General features: G+C 38.0%; 5 protein-coding genes across 5 annotated transcripts; all 5 read right to left on the reverse strand.

Annotated features, from left to right (window-relative positions):
* Positions 1-325: 325 nt before the first annotated feature.
* On the reverse strand, positions 326-799 carry MONOS_4236 (uncharacterized protein; the record flags this gene model as incomplete). The annotated part of the gene is made up of 1 exon (XM_067874294.1): positions 326-799. One exon carries the CDS (start codon positions 797-799, stop codon positions 326-328), a length of 474 nt encoding a protein of 157 aa, XP_067723612.1.
* A 7-nt stretch (positions 800-806) lies between these two features.
* Positions 807-1,366, reverse strand: MONOS_17893 (uncharacterized protein; the record flags this gene model as incomplete). The annotated part of the gene is made up of 2 exons (XM_067870858.1): positions 807-947; positions 1,049-1,366. The coding sequence occupies 2 exons, from the start codon at positions 1,364-1,366 to the stop codon at positions 807-809; spliced, it is 459 nt and encodes a 152-aa protein (XP_067723613.1).
* Positions 1,367-6,096: 4,730 nt separating this feature from the next.
* MONOS_4235 (uncharacterized protein) lies at positions 6,097-6,837 on the reverse strand (the record flags this gene model as incomplete). Its single annotated transcript, XM_067874293.1, has 3 exons — positions 6,097-6,553; positions 6,685-6,738; positions 6,791-6,837. 3 exons carry the CDS (start codon positions 6,835-6,837, stop codon positions 6,097-6,099), a joined length of 558 nt encoding a protein of 185 aa, XP_067723614.1.
* Positions 6,838-7,410: 573 nt separating this feature from the next.
* Positions 7,411-7,992, reverse strand: MONOS_4234 (uncharacterized protein; the record flags this gene model as incomplete). Its single annotated transcript, XM_067874292.1, has 1 exon — positions 7,411-7,992. The coding sequence occupies one exon, from the start codon at positions 7,990-7,992 to the stop codon at positions 7,411-7,413; it is 582 nt and encodes a 193-aa protein (XP_067723615.1).
* A 2,513-nt stretch (positions 7,993-10,505) lies between these two features.
* MONOS_4233 (uncharacterized protein) lies at positions 10,506-10,952 on the reverse strand (the record flags this gene model as incomplete). Its single annotated transcript, XM_067874291.1, has 1 exon — positions 10,506-10,952. One exon carries the CDS (start codon positions 10,950-10,952, stop codon positions 10,506-10,508), a length of 447 nt encoding a protein of 148 aa, XP_067723616.1.
* Positions 10,953-12,475: the final 1,523 nt, after the last annotated feature.

A 12,475-nucleotide genomic window follows, 5' to 3' on the forward strand; every position in this document is an offset into this window, starting at 1 on the left:
TCTTCTCTTTGTTGATGATAAAACCCAACGTTCCGAACCACTGAGAAATCTCTAGAATAATTCTTGAAAGCTCTTGTGCGTCTTGGTGATGGAGGAGCATCTCGTCGAGATTCGAAACACAGTGAACGTTCCATCTCTGTCTCACTTTCTTCACAACATCTCGCATCACCTTTGCAAAGATGTGAGGAGCATCTTTCATTCCGAATGGCATGCCTTCGAATGCGAAGTACTTGTCGCCGAGCTTGAATGCAAGGAAATGGATGAACGATTCGTTCACTGGAATCTGGAAATATGCTTACGAAAGGTCTAATGATGTTGCAAAGTCTCACTCTTGAAGAAGCTTCTCCACAGTGCGTTGGTTTTCCATCTTGAAGTGAGTGTTCTTCAACACGGCATTCAGCGGGTGACAGTCCAAGACTTGGCGGTATTTTCCGTTCTTCTTGGGGATGAAGAACAGGTTGCTAAGACATTTGACTTCTGCTTTCTTCAGTTCCCTGAGAATTCTGGCTTGATCTCCTTCCAAAAGGCAGCACGATAATTCTTCTTGCTCTTTCTCTGTGCCGATGAATCCTTTTCCAGCAGCAACTTCTTTTTCTTGTTTTTCACTTTCCTGCTTCACTTTCCAATCCGGCTTGATTCCGATGGAAATTATTCTCTTCACTGGCATGTCTATCGAAGCATGGAGGAAGAATTTCGATCTTCCTCCGATGACTTCCTTTGTTTTTCCAACTGTGAGGACTTCCTCCCGACAGAGCGGCTTCTGAACCTGCTTGTGCTCATGTTTCGTCTTCGATTCCATTCGCTTCCTAGTCATTTGTTGGGCTTTGCATAATTCTCTCCCAGAAAAAACCTCCTTCTCTGTGATATTCTCCCACGCGAACGGCCTCCGATGCTGCTCCTGTATGTGGATATCGGTTGTGCTCGTTTAATAACTTCTTTTTGGTAATCTGTATACAAAGGATACTCAATTTTTTTCTCTTTTAACTTTCACTGAAATCAATCCCTGACTTCCTGCAATTCTTTTAATTCCACTTTCCCACAATGATACCGTTAAAAAAGAAAGAGCATCCTCAATTGGAATTCTCGAGTCTTCGCGTGCTGAGTCTCCCACAAATTGAAAGGACTTAATGGTCTGGAAGGGCTTCTTTTCAATTCGTTCCCCCACTTGACACAGTGCATCCAACGCCCACTTGGCTGTAAATTCGTGCTTACGAATTGACGAAGGGATGAACGGAGCCAGGGGAATGGAATTATAGAATTCGATCGTTTCTGCTACATCCCTCTTGTCTATTGGGATGTCAAAAATTTTATAAGATAAGACGCTGCCAAAGAAATCTGCTGCCTCTCGTTCCAGGATAACTTGCATTCTATCTTCTTGGTCATAGCGACATTCTTCACCTTGGGATTGTGAAGACTGCGGAATCGTTGAAAAAGGTTCCGGTTGAGTTATTTGCGAATTGAAACAAGGAGAATGAACTTAATTTTCTTGGGATGTCGCAGAAGCACTGGAGGTGGATGTGAAAATTGCCCCACCGCTCGTTGTCCCGGCGGCCTGAATTCCAGACATCGCTCACAAAGCGAGTCCAATTATGCTTTGCGGGATCATTAAATAAAAAAATTTTTGATTGACTAGCCCCGTTATTACAAGAGTCTGCTCCCATAACAAGAGGTGTTGTAGATTAATCTGTGGTTCTTTAGTATTTATAGGCTTGCGCAATTTAATCGAATATCATTATAACACATTTTATTTATATTTTTTTTGTTTGATAAAAAGTGAATTTTTGATGTGAAAGAAAGACAAAAAAGATTGTTGTTTGAGATATTTCTTTTCTGTGTTCATTAACAAGCATTCGTAGTGAATGAAAAAACCGAAATAACTATCAATATTTAATGATTACAAAAATAATTACACATATTAAATTTATATTCAAAAAAAAACTTGGAATTTTCAAAGTGAAAAATTGTTGACTGATGTGTGGAATTTTTTTCTTCACATCACCCAGAGTCACTCTTATGATGATATTTTAACGTTTTATCTTTCAAATTATCAATAAAAAAATTGAAAAACTGGAATAATAGTGATGTTGCAAACCCGCATTTGCATAAATCCACTCATTAAGGCTTTGATGACAGCTCAGACTAAACATATTTGAAAAATTTATACAAATTTTTTAAAAAACATTTCTTGATAAGAAATAAAAATCTTATAAAAAAATATTTCATGTTGAGTCAGCTTTGATCTTTTTATTTGAGCTTTTCTTTTGACGCAACACTCTTATGTTTTTATATCTAATTAACTACACCAAAAATAATACAACATCGAAAATTATTATTCAAAATCGAAAAAGTTTAATTAGAAATCGAAAATATTTCATTCTACATCGAAAATTCTTTATCATCAAAAAAATTAGAAAAATTAATAAAAATTCAAACTCATGTCAGTTTCTTTTCTTTCAGTTATTGATCTGAGAAATTAGGTGATTTTTTTTGATATCATAAAAATTTACGAAGGTTGATCAAAATATTTTTTCGTTAAGGGTTTGGTTAATAAGAAAATATTTCCAAAAAAATTTGCGAAAATATGCAATAATATATTATTATAATAATTAATTTGTTGATTTTAAATTTATTAAAATTGTTTTTATTACAAATTTTGAAAAAAACTTAGAAAAACTATTCAAAAAATTTCGAAAATTTGATTATCAAAAAAAAAAGTTCACTGGTTTGTTAAACATGAAAACAATTACAACAATATGCTATTAATTAATTTTTAGAATAAAATTTGTTTAATGATGTTATTGGAAATAATTTCTTTAAAAATTTTTGTTGAAGATCAAAAAACGTTTGTCAAAAACAAACAATTTTAAAAACAAACAGACAAAAACATGATTGAAAGCTAGATATTTTTCTAATAAACAACGCTTTGTTGTTAATTATTGTTAAAAAACATTAATTCTTAAAACTTGTTTTTTTATTAATTGATCACACAAAGTTTAAAAAATTGCAATGAAATAATGAATAAATAAAAGGAAATTGGGGAATTTTCACTTTTTTTCTAAAAAAGCTTCAGCACCACAACCATACTCATTTCTTCTTCCTCCTCTTCTTCAAATATTCTCATTTTTCATCTTTTTCTTTTTGGCTTCGCATTCTGTTGCTTCAACGACTCCAAAGATCTCACATTCTCAATGTTATCTGTTCTTCTCTTTTTCATCTTATTCCTTTATCTTTGCCAACTCAGTTGAATTTCCTGACAGAGATCCTTCTGCTTTTCAGTCAAGAAAGAAGTTAGCAAGTTTGTGGCGCAACAACGAATCTTCAGCAGAATGCTTTTCTCCTTTCTCTTCCAACATTTCTTGCTCCTGACGTAAATGATGAGTCAGCCAGAGAATTATCCTCCGTAACTGAGCATCAAACCGGCAACATTGTATGTTCCACCTCTATCAATGCATTTTTTTCTTATTCTCCAGAAAATTGAACAAAGCAAGGTGAATCTGTTGTTTCGTCTCTGGCGCTATTTTGAAGGCTATTGTTTGACCTGTTAAGTGAGCATGGATATCTTTCTTCGTTGTTTCAGCATTCATGCCCAAAACAATGAGTTCCTCTTTTTTCTCGACTTCACCTATCCTTCTCTTGCTACAAACACCTCCATCTGTAGCTCCGACTCCTCATAGTCCGGCCTTGACCTCGATGTGGATATCTTCTTCCTCCCCTTCATCACCTTCGAACGCTCCAACCAGATATAAGTCTACCAAGAAGCCTGCTCCTCCGCCCGTCAGTGCGGCTCCCCGCTTGCCTCCTCCCTATTTTCTCCAGCCGATTTGTCCACACTCCTCAACTCTACACTCCTTTGTTTTTACCGAGACATACTTCTCCTCTCCAATGAACCTATCCATTCCTTCCACATCTTTCAGTACGCTCTTGTACTCTCCCTGATTCCTATTTCTTTTTCTCCAACATCAACCTCTCCACGCTCAATGCTGCCTCGCCAGTTCTCGTGTTCGACGATGGCTCCAGCTGCTCCCTCGAGCATCTCATTTCCGCAGATCTCACCATTGGAGGTTTCAGGGTTGTTATTCTCATCTCATTGTGTTAAATCAGTCAAAAAGTTTCTTCTACATAATGTTCTCCTTCTTCACCACTATTTCTTTCGATAAGCTCAGAGGCGAACAACTGTGAACATATCGACAGCCACTTGTTCACCTGCAACTGATCAGCCCTTCCCGAATAACACCTTTGCCCACAACAGCATCATCTGCTATGATGCCTGTGAGCTTAACATTGCCTCGCTATGACAAAGCGAGTGCGTGCTTTCTGTCACTTCCAAGTGGCTTCCCAACCACGGATAAGCTCTTCGAAGTATCACCTTTTTAATCCCTTCCCTGCTGTTTGTTGCTGTGCTTAAGGACACTCATGAAAAAGAAGCAGCTGACGGAATGATTCAGATAAATAACAATTGATTATTTCTCCGTTTAAGCGTTCTTTTACTGCTCGTTGAAATCTTCTCTTCCAACTTCTCTCCTTTTCCATATTACATTTTTTTCTTTTTAAATCTCTTCAATTTTTTAAATCCAAATTACATTCATAATATTCTGTCTTTAATAAATTTATCTTTCTCTTTATCTTCATTCTCTTCATTCACAAAACAATCATCTTTTCATCTTCAACCAGTTTCTTTTCTTCATAAATTCCATTTTTTTTATTTATGCTATTATCACTTATGAAGATGCAAAAAATGTTGAAATACGATCTGAAGAAGAAGAAGATGATAATGACTATGATGATAAATCAGATGGTAACTGTGACAAAATCAGAGCAAGGAGGATAGTTGCAGGTGAAGATGAAAGAGCATCCTTTAACAAATGAGAAAGAATTCGAGAAAGTTGACTTCGCATCGTCGAATTATTAGGAACTGTTCCAGATGGCTGGGAGAAAAGAAAGAGAAGGAGATGTTCGTTGATAACGCTGAAGTGGAAGAGAATTAGTCGAAGGAAAAGGGAGGGAAACTGAGGATGGAGAATTTTTTGATGTGAATGACGGAAAAGAGGAAGGAGAGGGGGAATTCGAAAGAGAAGAAAAAAGTTACTGAGATGAGGTGGAGCTCGTCTGGATCTGATGGAGAAGTATAGCTGAGAATTAGTCTATCTTTATCTGACAGGAAAGTTCTCCTCCTTCTCCACTTGCTGTTCCTGACGCATTCATCTCACTGCCAACAGAAGTTGTATTAGCTCCATTAGCAGCAGCGTTTGAAGATCCACTCAGTTCCTGTGAATTTGTTGTCATATTCGATACAATTGAAAATGCCAATGAAGTAGACTGAGACACAGCTGCTTGCTGAGAAGATGCAGAAGAGGAATGTGTAGCTTGTTGTGAGGATGCAGCACAAACAGACTTCTATCGCTGGATGTGAGAGGCAGAAATGGACATCGAAGGAGAAGAAGAAGGTTTCTTGACATGGTGTGTCTCGAATATGGCTGAAATATTGTGAAACAGGTCCTTCTTCACCATCAACTTACGAAGAGCGGTGACAAAAGCGATGAGTGCAGTGCGCGTGGCCAGCAGACAAAGCAGCAGGCGATTGGACAACGCGGCAGAAGGTCCGAGGGGCTGCGTGGAGAATGAGATGATGGCAGGTGTTGTGATGGAGGATGACATGGACTGAGAAATGGAAATAGAAGCGACGCAGGAGGTGAATAGAGAAGGGATGGAGAACACGGAAGATGAAGTGAAAGATGCTGAAAGCAGCTTTGAAGGCAGAGTGCGGACGATTGAAGTGAGCAAATGAAAAAGCGGGGGAGGGCACATGTTGACAAGAGGCATCCACGAAAACTTGAGAGAAGAAGGCAGAATCGAATGCTGCTCTCCTTTCTGTGGATGTTAAATGTGCAGCAGAGCAAACTGAATAGATGGATTTGTCAGTTCGAACAGAGTTTCTCCGATGAATGGGACGCATGCTGTTCTTTGAGGATGAACAAAAATTGCATTTTCTAAGGCAGACAGCAATATTAACTTGTCTTTGATAAAGACAGACGAAGTAAACAGAAGCGGGTCTCATTATATTCGTATTGACTGCAAATGTTTCATTATCAATTGTGTTCAAAGAGAATCCATTGTCATTCTTTCTATTGATCTTATTCTACACATCAGACACATTTCCAAATGTTTTTCTCTCTTCGCAGAACAGCTCAACTGTGTCTCTTGCCTCGTCCCTTCCTTCCTCAGCTTCTCTTCTTCTCCTCTCCACACATTCATCTCCTTTTTCATGTTCTCCACCAGTTGCGCATCTCTCACAGCATCTTCTCCTCCCAAGCTGAACAGCCTCATTCCACACAGCAGATTCAAAAACTTGTTCGCATCATTCGCCAATATTCCCCCTGTTGCACCGGCATGAGATGATGGAATCGTAATGGGCTTCAGGGTCTGTGGCAACTTGAATTGATTCAAAAAATGGGACAGCGCTTTTCCGAGTGAGAGGAGCAAAGCAGCGCCTTCTTTCTTCCCAACCTGCTGCATCGACCACAAAACAGTGTCTCCAGCCCTGTCTTCAGTCTGCCTTTCCTCCCAAACAGAATGATAATCCCAAAGTCATCCACTCCTCCACCATAAAATCCTCCTCCATTGGAATTAATATAAGCGCAACCTGTCTGGCTAGGCAAACTCGCTAATAAACAAGCCGTGGCAAACCCGTTCGCCGCAGCTGTTCTGAGGCGTGTTTGCGTTGATCTGTCGAGTGCTGCTCTGATATCAGACAAGACAGGATGAATTCGTGAAACTGAAACAGCAGCCAAACTGTGATTGCTGTGTCTTCTGTGCGGGTTCTGCCTGGCTTCTCTGCATCCGTCTGAGCCAATTGCGTTCTCGTCTTATTTCTCTTCGTTTTCCTTTGTGGACTTGGCTGAAGGAAAGGTGAACTGCAGATGGGTTGGACTGAGCTCTCCGCAGACGATGGTTAAGGTGTGTGAGAAAGTGACATGCGACTTCTTCTGATTGCTCTTTTGGGATATCGATGAAAACATCTTTGGCTGTTTGTGAGGGAAGCGCAGGGCAGGGCGTGAAGTTAAGTCTTCTTCTCTTTCTATCGTCTTATCTGTCTCATCGGCATTTGATGTGTCAGCAGATCGTGATATATCGAAATAATCTTCATCATAGCTAACGTAACTATCATCGCTATCGTCATTGTCATCATCTTCACTGTCTTCTTCTGCTTCTTCAGTGTCTGCTGCACCTGCTCCGTTCACTCACTCTTTCATCTCTTCATCTCGAACAAATAGAACATGTTCTTCCCTTTCCCTCTCGGTCAGATCTTTCTTTTGAGCGTCTTTGCCTTGATTTCCTCTTCCTGAACGAGATTTGAAGGCAGCAGAAGGAAGACTGGCTTGATTAGAGGAATAATACTTCCATGTGTCAGCTTCAGTATGTTCTTCTTCTTCTTCGTAAGTGCCTCCTTCTTCTGCCTCTCTTCATCTCAACTGAATTAAATGTTGTTTCGACTGAGCTGTTTTCTCTAATTTTTACTGAGTTGAATGTGGCAGAGGTGCCATATTCAAAAACAGATCTGCTCTTTTTCGGTGTCTGCCGGCTGGCTTGTGTGCTTGTCATGGATATCTTTGCACTGAGAATCCTGTCTAACTCCACGTCTTCTTCTTCTTCCTCCTCCTCCTTATCATCCACTTCCTCGTCATAGCCATTCCCATCAATGTCACTTCTGCTTCTTCCACTTGTCTCACGAGTGTCAGGCTCAGAAGAGTCAAATGTGATGCTGCCATCTGCCATACATAGCAGCTCCAGCTCTCTCGAAAGCAGCTCACTCAAAACAGCATCTGAACCGATTGTTGGACTTGTTTTGGATTGGATTGCTTTTCCTTTCGCTTTTCCTTTCCCTCTCACACTCGCTTGCCCTCTCCGTTTCCCTCCTCTTTGCATGCTATATTCCAATTCATCTGATGGAAGCTCATCAAACACAGAAAAAATTCTTCCCTTCTCTTTCTCCATTCTTTTTTCTCCTTTCTCCTTTCTCCTTTCTCCTTTCTCCTCTTCCTTCACTTTCTCTTTGTTTCCAAGTTTCCTTTAACTCTCCAATGCGGCAGCTTTCTCCAAACACCTCGCATTCTGCGCTGTCGCATTAGCATTTGTTCATCCTTCGCTCTTCTGCCCCTGCTGACTCAGTCCCATTGCCGTCATCATCTTCTTCCTCCGCATCTTCGGTTTTCTTCCTCTTGAAATAGCTAGCTGAACTTTTTCCATCCCTACACGAAATAGCTTCTTCTTCTTGCTGCTACAATTATTATTATTATTAATGTTATTTCCACTTCCTCCCATCTTGTTTGTCAGCCCCAGCACTTCTGATTTAAATTCTGGTGGAGCTATCCTTGATTTTGCATGTACTTTTTTTTACAGATCGTACGCTTGAAGGCAGCAAGCGCTTTTCTCCCTCTGCTTCGTTTGAGTGCTCTTCCGAATGCAGTTGGTGGCATGCTCAGCAGTGAAACAGAACAAGAAGAGGATGAAGAATTCTTTGTCTGAGTACTTGAAATCGTAAAAGAGGGAGCTGGAAAACCAACATTCGATGAGGCAGAGGCAGAAGAAGCAGCAGAAGCAAAAGTTGTATTGTTCTGAAGCAAATTTGCTGCTTTGAGCAACTTCGATGTGCGTGTTGTTGTTCTCGCCCTGCGTGAAAGTTTGATTTGAGGAGAGAATTTATTCAGCGTATGTGTCGAGGCAGCTGTTCTGACTGATTTTTCAGGCGATTCTGTTTTGTTTGCCACAAAAGAAGTGGAAGAAGACTGAAGATTGAGTGAATTTGAGCTTCCTTCTTTCACTTTTGTGTTGGTTAGCTGTTCTTCACTGGCTTTGTTTGGATCATTTAGTGAGTTGTTAGCATCGTAACTTTCATTCCAATTTTCATTTTCCTCTTTCTTTTCTTTCCTTTCTCGCTGCTAGAATGGATAAAATAAAATAACAAGCATAGCATTTACATTAAACAGCTCTCCGAAAAGGCGAATATAAATTCAAGCTTATCATGAAAAAATTCCGCTGTTTCTCCTCATTTCTCTGCAACTCAAACACCGAGCAGCAAGGCTCTTTCCTCAAGTGAAAAGCAATGAGAAATAAAAAAATATCCCTTCTTTCCAAGAATTACAAAAAAAAACAGGAGTAAAAGATTTCAAAAGAATAGAAAAAATAATTAATTATTGAGAAAATATCCGAAGGACAAATAACGTCAAACCTGTTTTAATGTATTAAGAAACGGAAAACAACAAAATTCAACTATGGCTTCAGTTGAGAAAGAGCCACAGAATTTCCACAAAGAAAAACGAAAGAAATATTCAAAATTTTATAATAGAATCTTTGGCAAATTAAGAAAAATTTCGAAAATAAAGTATCAACACGAAATTTCAAACCTTTTTCATCATAAAAATCCCATTTCATATTTCGATTTTTATGTTGATCTGCAATTTGCAGAAATGCATATTAATTGCTCATAGATAAAATTTATATGTTGTTGAAGTGTTTCATGAGGTTGATAACGATTTCTGCAATTCTCCACGTTATGAAAAAATTTTCATGATCATTGAGATCATTTTATATCGAAAAGTTTTTTGTTGATCTGTGTGAAAAAATTCATGATGATTTTTTTTTTGAGTTTGTTTGTTTTCTATATATGGCATTGCGATATGGAAGAAATAAAAATGATTTCAAAAAGAAAAATGCTTGTATATTCGAATTTGAGTTTTTTTTTCGAAATGGAAAAAAGATCAGTGAAATGAAAAATAAACATATTAAAAAATTACAGTCGAACACCAATCAATATGACAAAAAAAACTTAAAGTACTTCATGATATTAATCATTTGAAAAATAGAAAACGATCAGAATATTTTTTATCAGATTCAATAACTTTCAAAAAAACATAATTCTATCACATAATCATAAAACAATCACAAATAAACAACTGAAAAATCAACAATTTTGAACAATATAAAATATAAGAAAAATCTATACTATAACAACAAATTCACGGAATCAAATACAATTCCTAACAAAAAAGAATACTTATATAAAAAGTTCAAAAACTGACTTGTCTATTTTCCCTCTGTTCTCCATCCACTCTCCCCTTTCTGATATTTCTCTAACTTTGACTCAAAAAGATCAAATCCAACAAAGAAAAAAGACAAGCACAATGATAAAACAACATTTCACACTCTCGTCAACTCTCTCTTCCAAAGACCTCACTCAAAGATCTATGAATTCCCTCATAACTCTCTCTATTAATGAATCTCGATTAATACAAATATAATAGGGACAATAACCAATTCAATTATAGGGACATTATAGGGACAAAAACCACAAGAAAGCAATCGGATTCTAACTGTTGTGCACCTGGGAGGCTGTTCGTCGTATCCAGGTCCGGATAAAGCAGCCCGAAGGCTGCAATATCTAATACGAACAGTCATGTCCAGCACCCTTCCGATAGAGTGCCAGCTAAGCATGCACAATAACCAGTTTCTTAATAAGGGACACCATTAATACAATTTTGAGATTCATTAATAGAAGAAGAGTCAAGAAGAAGCTCAAATCTCCTTGAAGGAAGATCTTGAGAAGATTGAGAAAGAAGAGAAGAGTTAGATGATGTGATAACAGAGTGAAATGACTTACTTGAACGTTGAACTTTCTCTTTCATTGTCGAAGATTCGAGGGCAACAAGAGTGCGTTGAGGAAGATATCCAACAGCTGAAGCACAGACATATGAGCCTTTGCGCTCAAAATACAAGGAGTCCTTCATGTGAGGGACTGACAATGAAGGCCATGAAATTTGCCAAGATGGCACATATTCTTCAAAGTACCTCTCATGCACAGAGTCATTGATAGATGATGACAATGGGGAGTTGTTTGATGAGGATGATTGAAAAATGTCTTGTTGTGATGTCGAAGAAGCTGATGTCGAAGTGTTCATATTGTTTTCGAAGAAGTTGATCAAGTCATGAAGTGTGGTGATGTGTTCAGTCGAAAGATTGTTGTCGATTGCATTAACTAACGAATCAAATTCACTATCACAGATATTCTTTCCGTGGTGCTCAGCAAAGAAATTGAGTTGAGTATTTTTCTTTTTGAGAAGTTTGGATTGTTTTGAGAGGATGAAGTGAAGGAGGAAGCGATTTCAGTTATGTGGGTCAGAATCGCAGAAGAACTTAAAAGTGTGAGTGTCTGAGAAGAAGTGTCTTTTGATCACAGATTCCAGACACTCAATAACAAATCTGTGATCATTTGAGAGGCAGTCGGAGAAGAAGTTGAATGTTCGTTTTATTTGTTGATTATTAATTTTTTGAAGAGAGATGGTTGTGAATTGAGAAACTTGTTGATAGTTGAAGTATTCTTGTTGAAGTTGGTTCTTTCTGATGGGGAGTTTCCATTTTTCTTTAAAGTCGAAGACGAAGACTGCTTCTCCCTTCACATTATCAACTGTTGATTGATAATGTTTTCGTTGCATTTCTGCAACAAGTCTGAGTTGTCGAAGAAGTTTCAGAGTTTGAAACTCGGCAGAAGAAAGTCCATTTTTGTTTTGTGAAGATTTGAATTTATTCTCCAAATAGTCCAACTTCTCACACATTCCACAAAGATCTGCACATCTTTTCACTTTCGAGAAGTTGGTAGTAAGTTTGAAGAAGTGTGACAGAGAAACTTTGATGTTTGTTTCTTCTGAAAACTCTCTCCATAATTTTGTCTTGGGCTTGAAGATTAATCTCTTTTCATTGGGAGAAAAGATGCCCGTTTTCTTTCTTCTTTCTTTCAAAGCTTCCAATCCATATGAAGATGTGATTGATGATGATTGTTGTGGAACGGAAGTTGTAAAATGAGAGGGGTTTTAGAATGATGATGATGATGATGATGATGATGATGATGATGATGATGATGATGATGATGATGATGATGATGATGATGATGATGATGATGATGATGATGATGATGATGATGATGATGATGATTATAATAATAATAATAATAATAATAATAATGATAAGTTATTTGAAGTGTTTTAATTTGATGTTTCTGAAGAAGATGATGAACCACCAAATTAAAGAGTTGACAGTGTTGGCCTTGTTTTTTCCTTGATATAGAATGAAAGAAAAGGTGTGTGACCCTGGTAGAAAAGATCTTTCGATGATGAATTCCAATTATCATTATCAAATTCGGTCATATCAGCATCATTGCAAACATTCCATTTGACATCATGTCCATTTATCCTTTTTACAACAGCAATGCAGTGTCCATTTCTTTGATCCAAACGCTTAAATAGTATTTGTACTGAAAGATGATAAATGATAGTTTCCTTATTGCTCTCTTGAAGATGTTGAATGTTTTCTGTTAAAAACCCTTTGCAGAACGTGCGCTGGTTAGTACGATCAGTTTCAATAAGAAGCGTTCTCGAAGGCGCAGAACTAGCAGAATCAGTGCATTCATGACAGAGAGCTAGCACAT

The sequence above is a fragment of the Monocercomonoides exilis genome (assembly GCF_001643675.1).
Source record: "Monocercomonoides exilis strain PA203 chromosome Unknown scaffold36-1065637, whole genome shotgun sequence".
Lineage (NCBI taxonomy): Eukaryota > Preaxostyla > Oxymonadida > Polymastigidae > Monocercomonoides > Monocercomonoides exilis.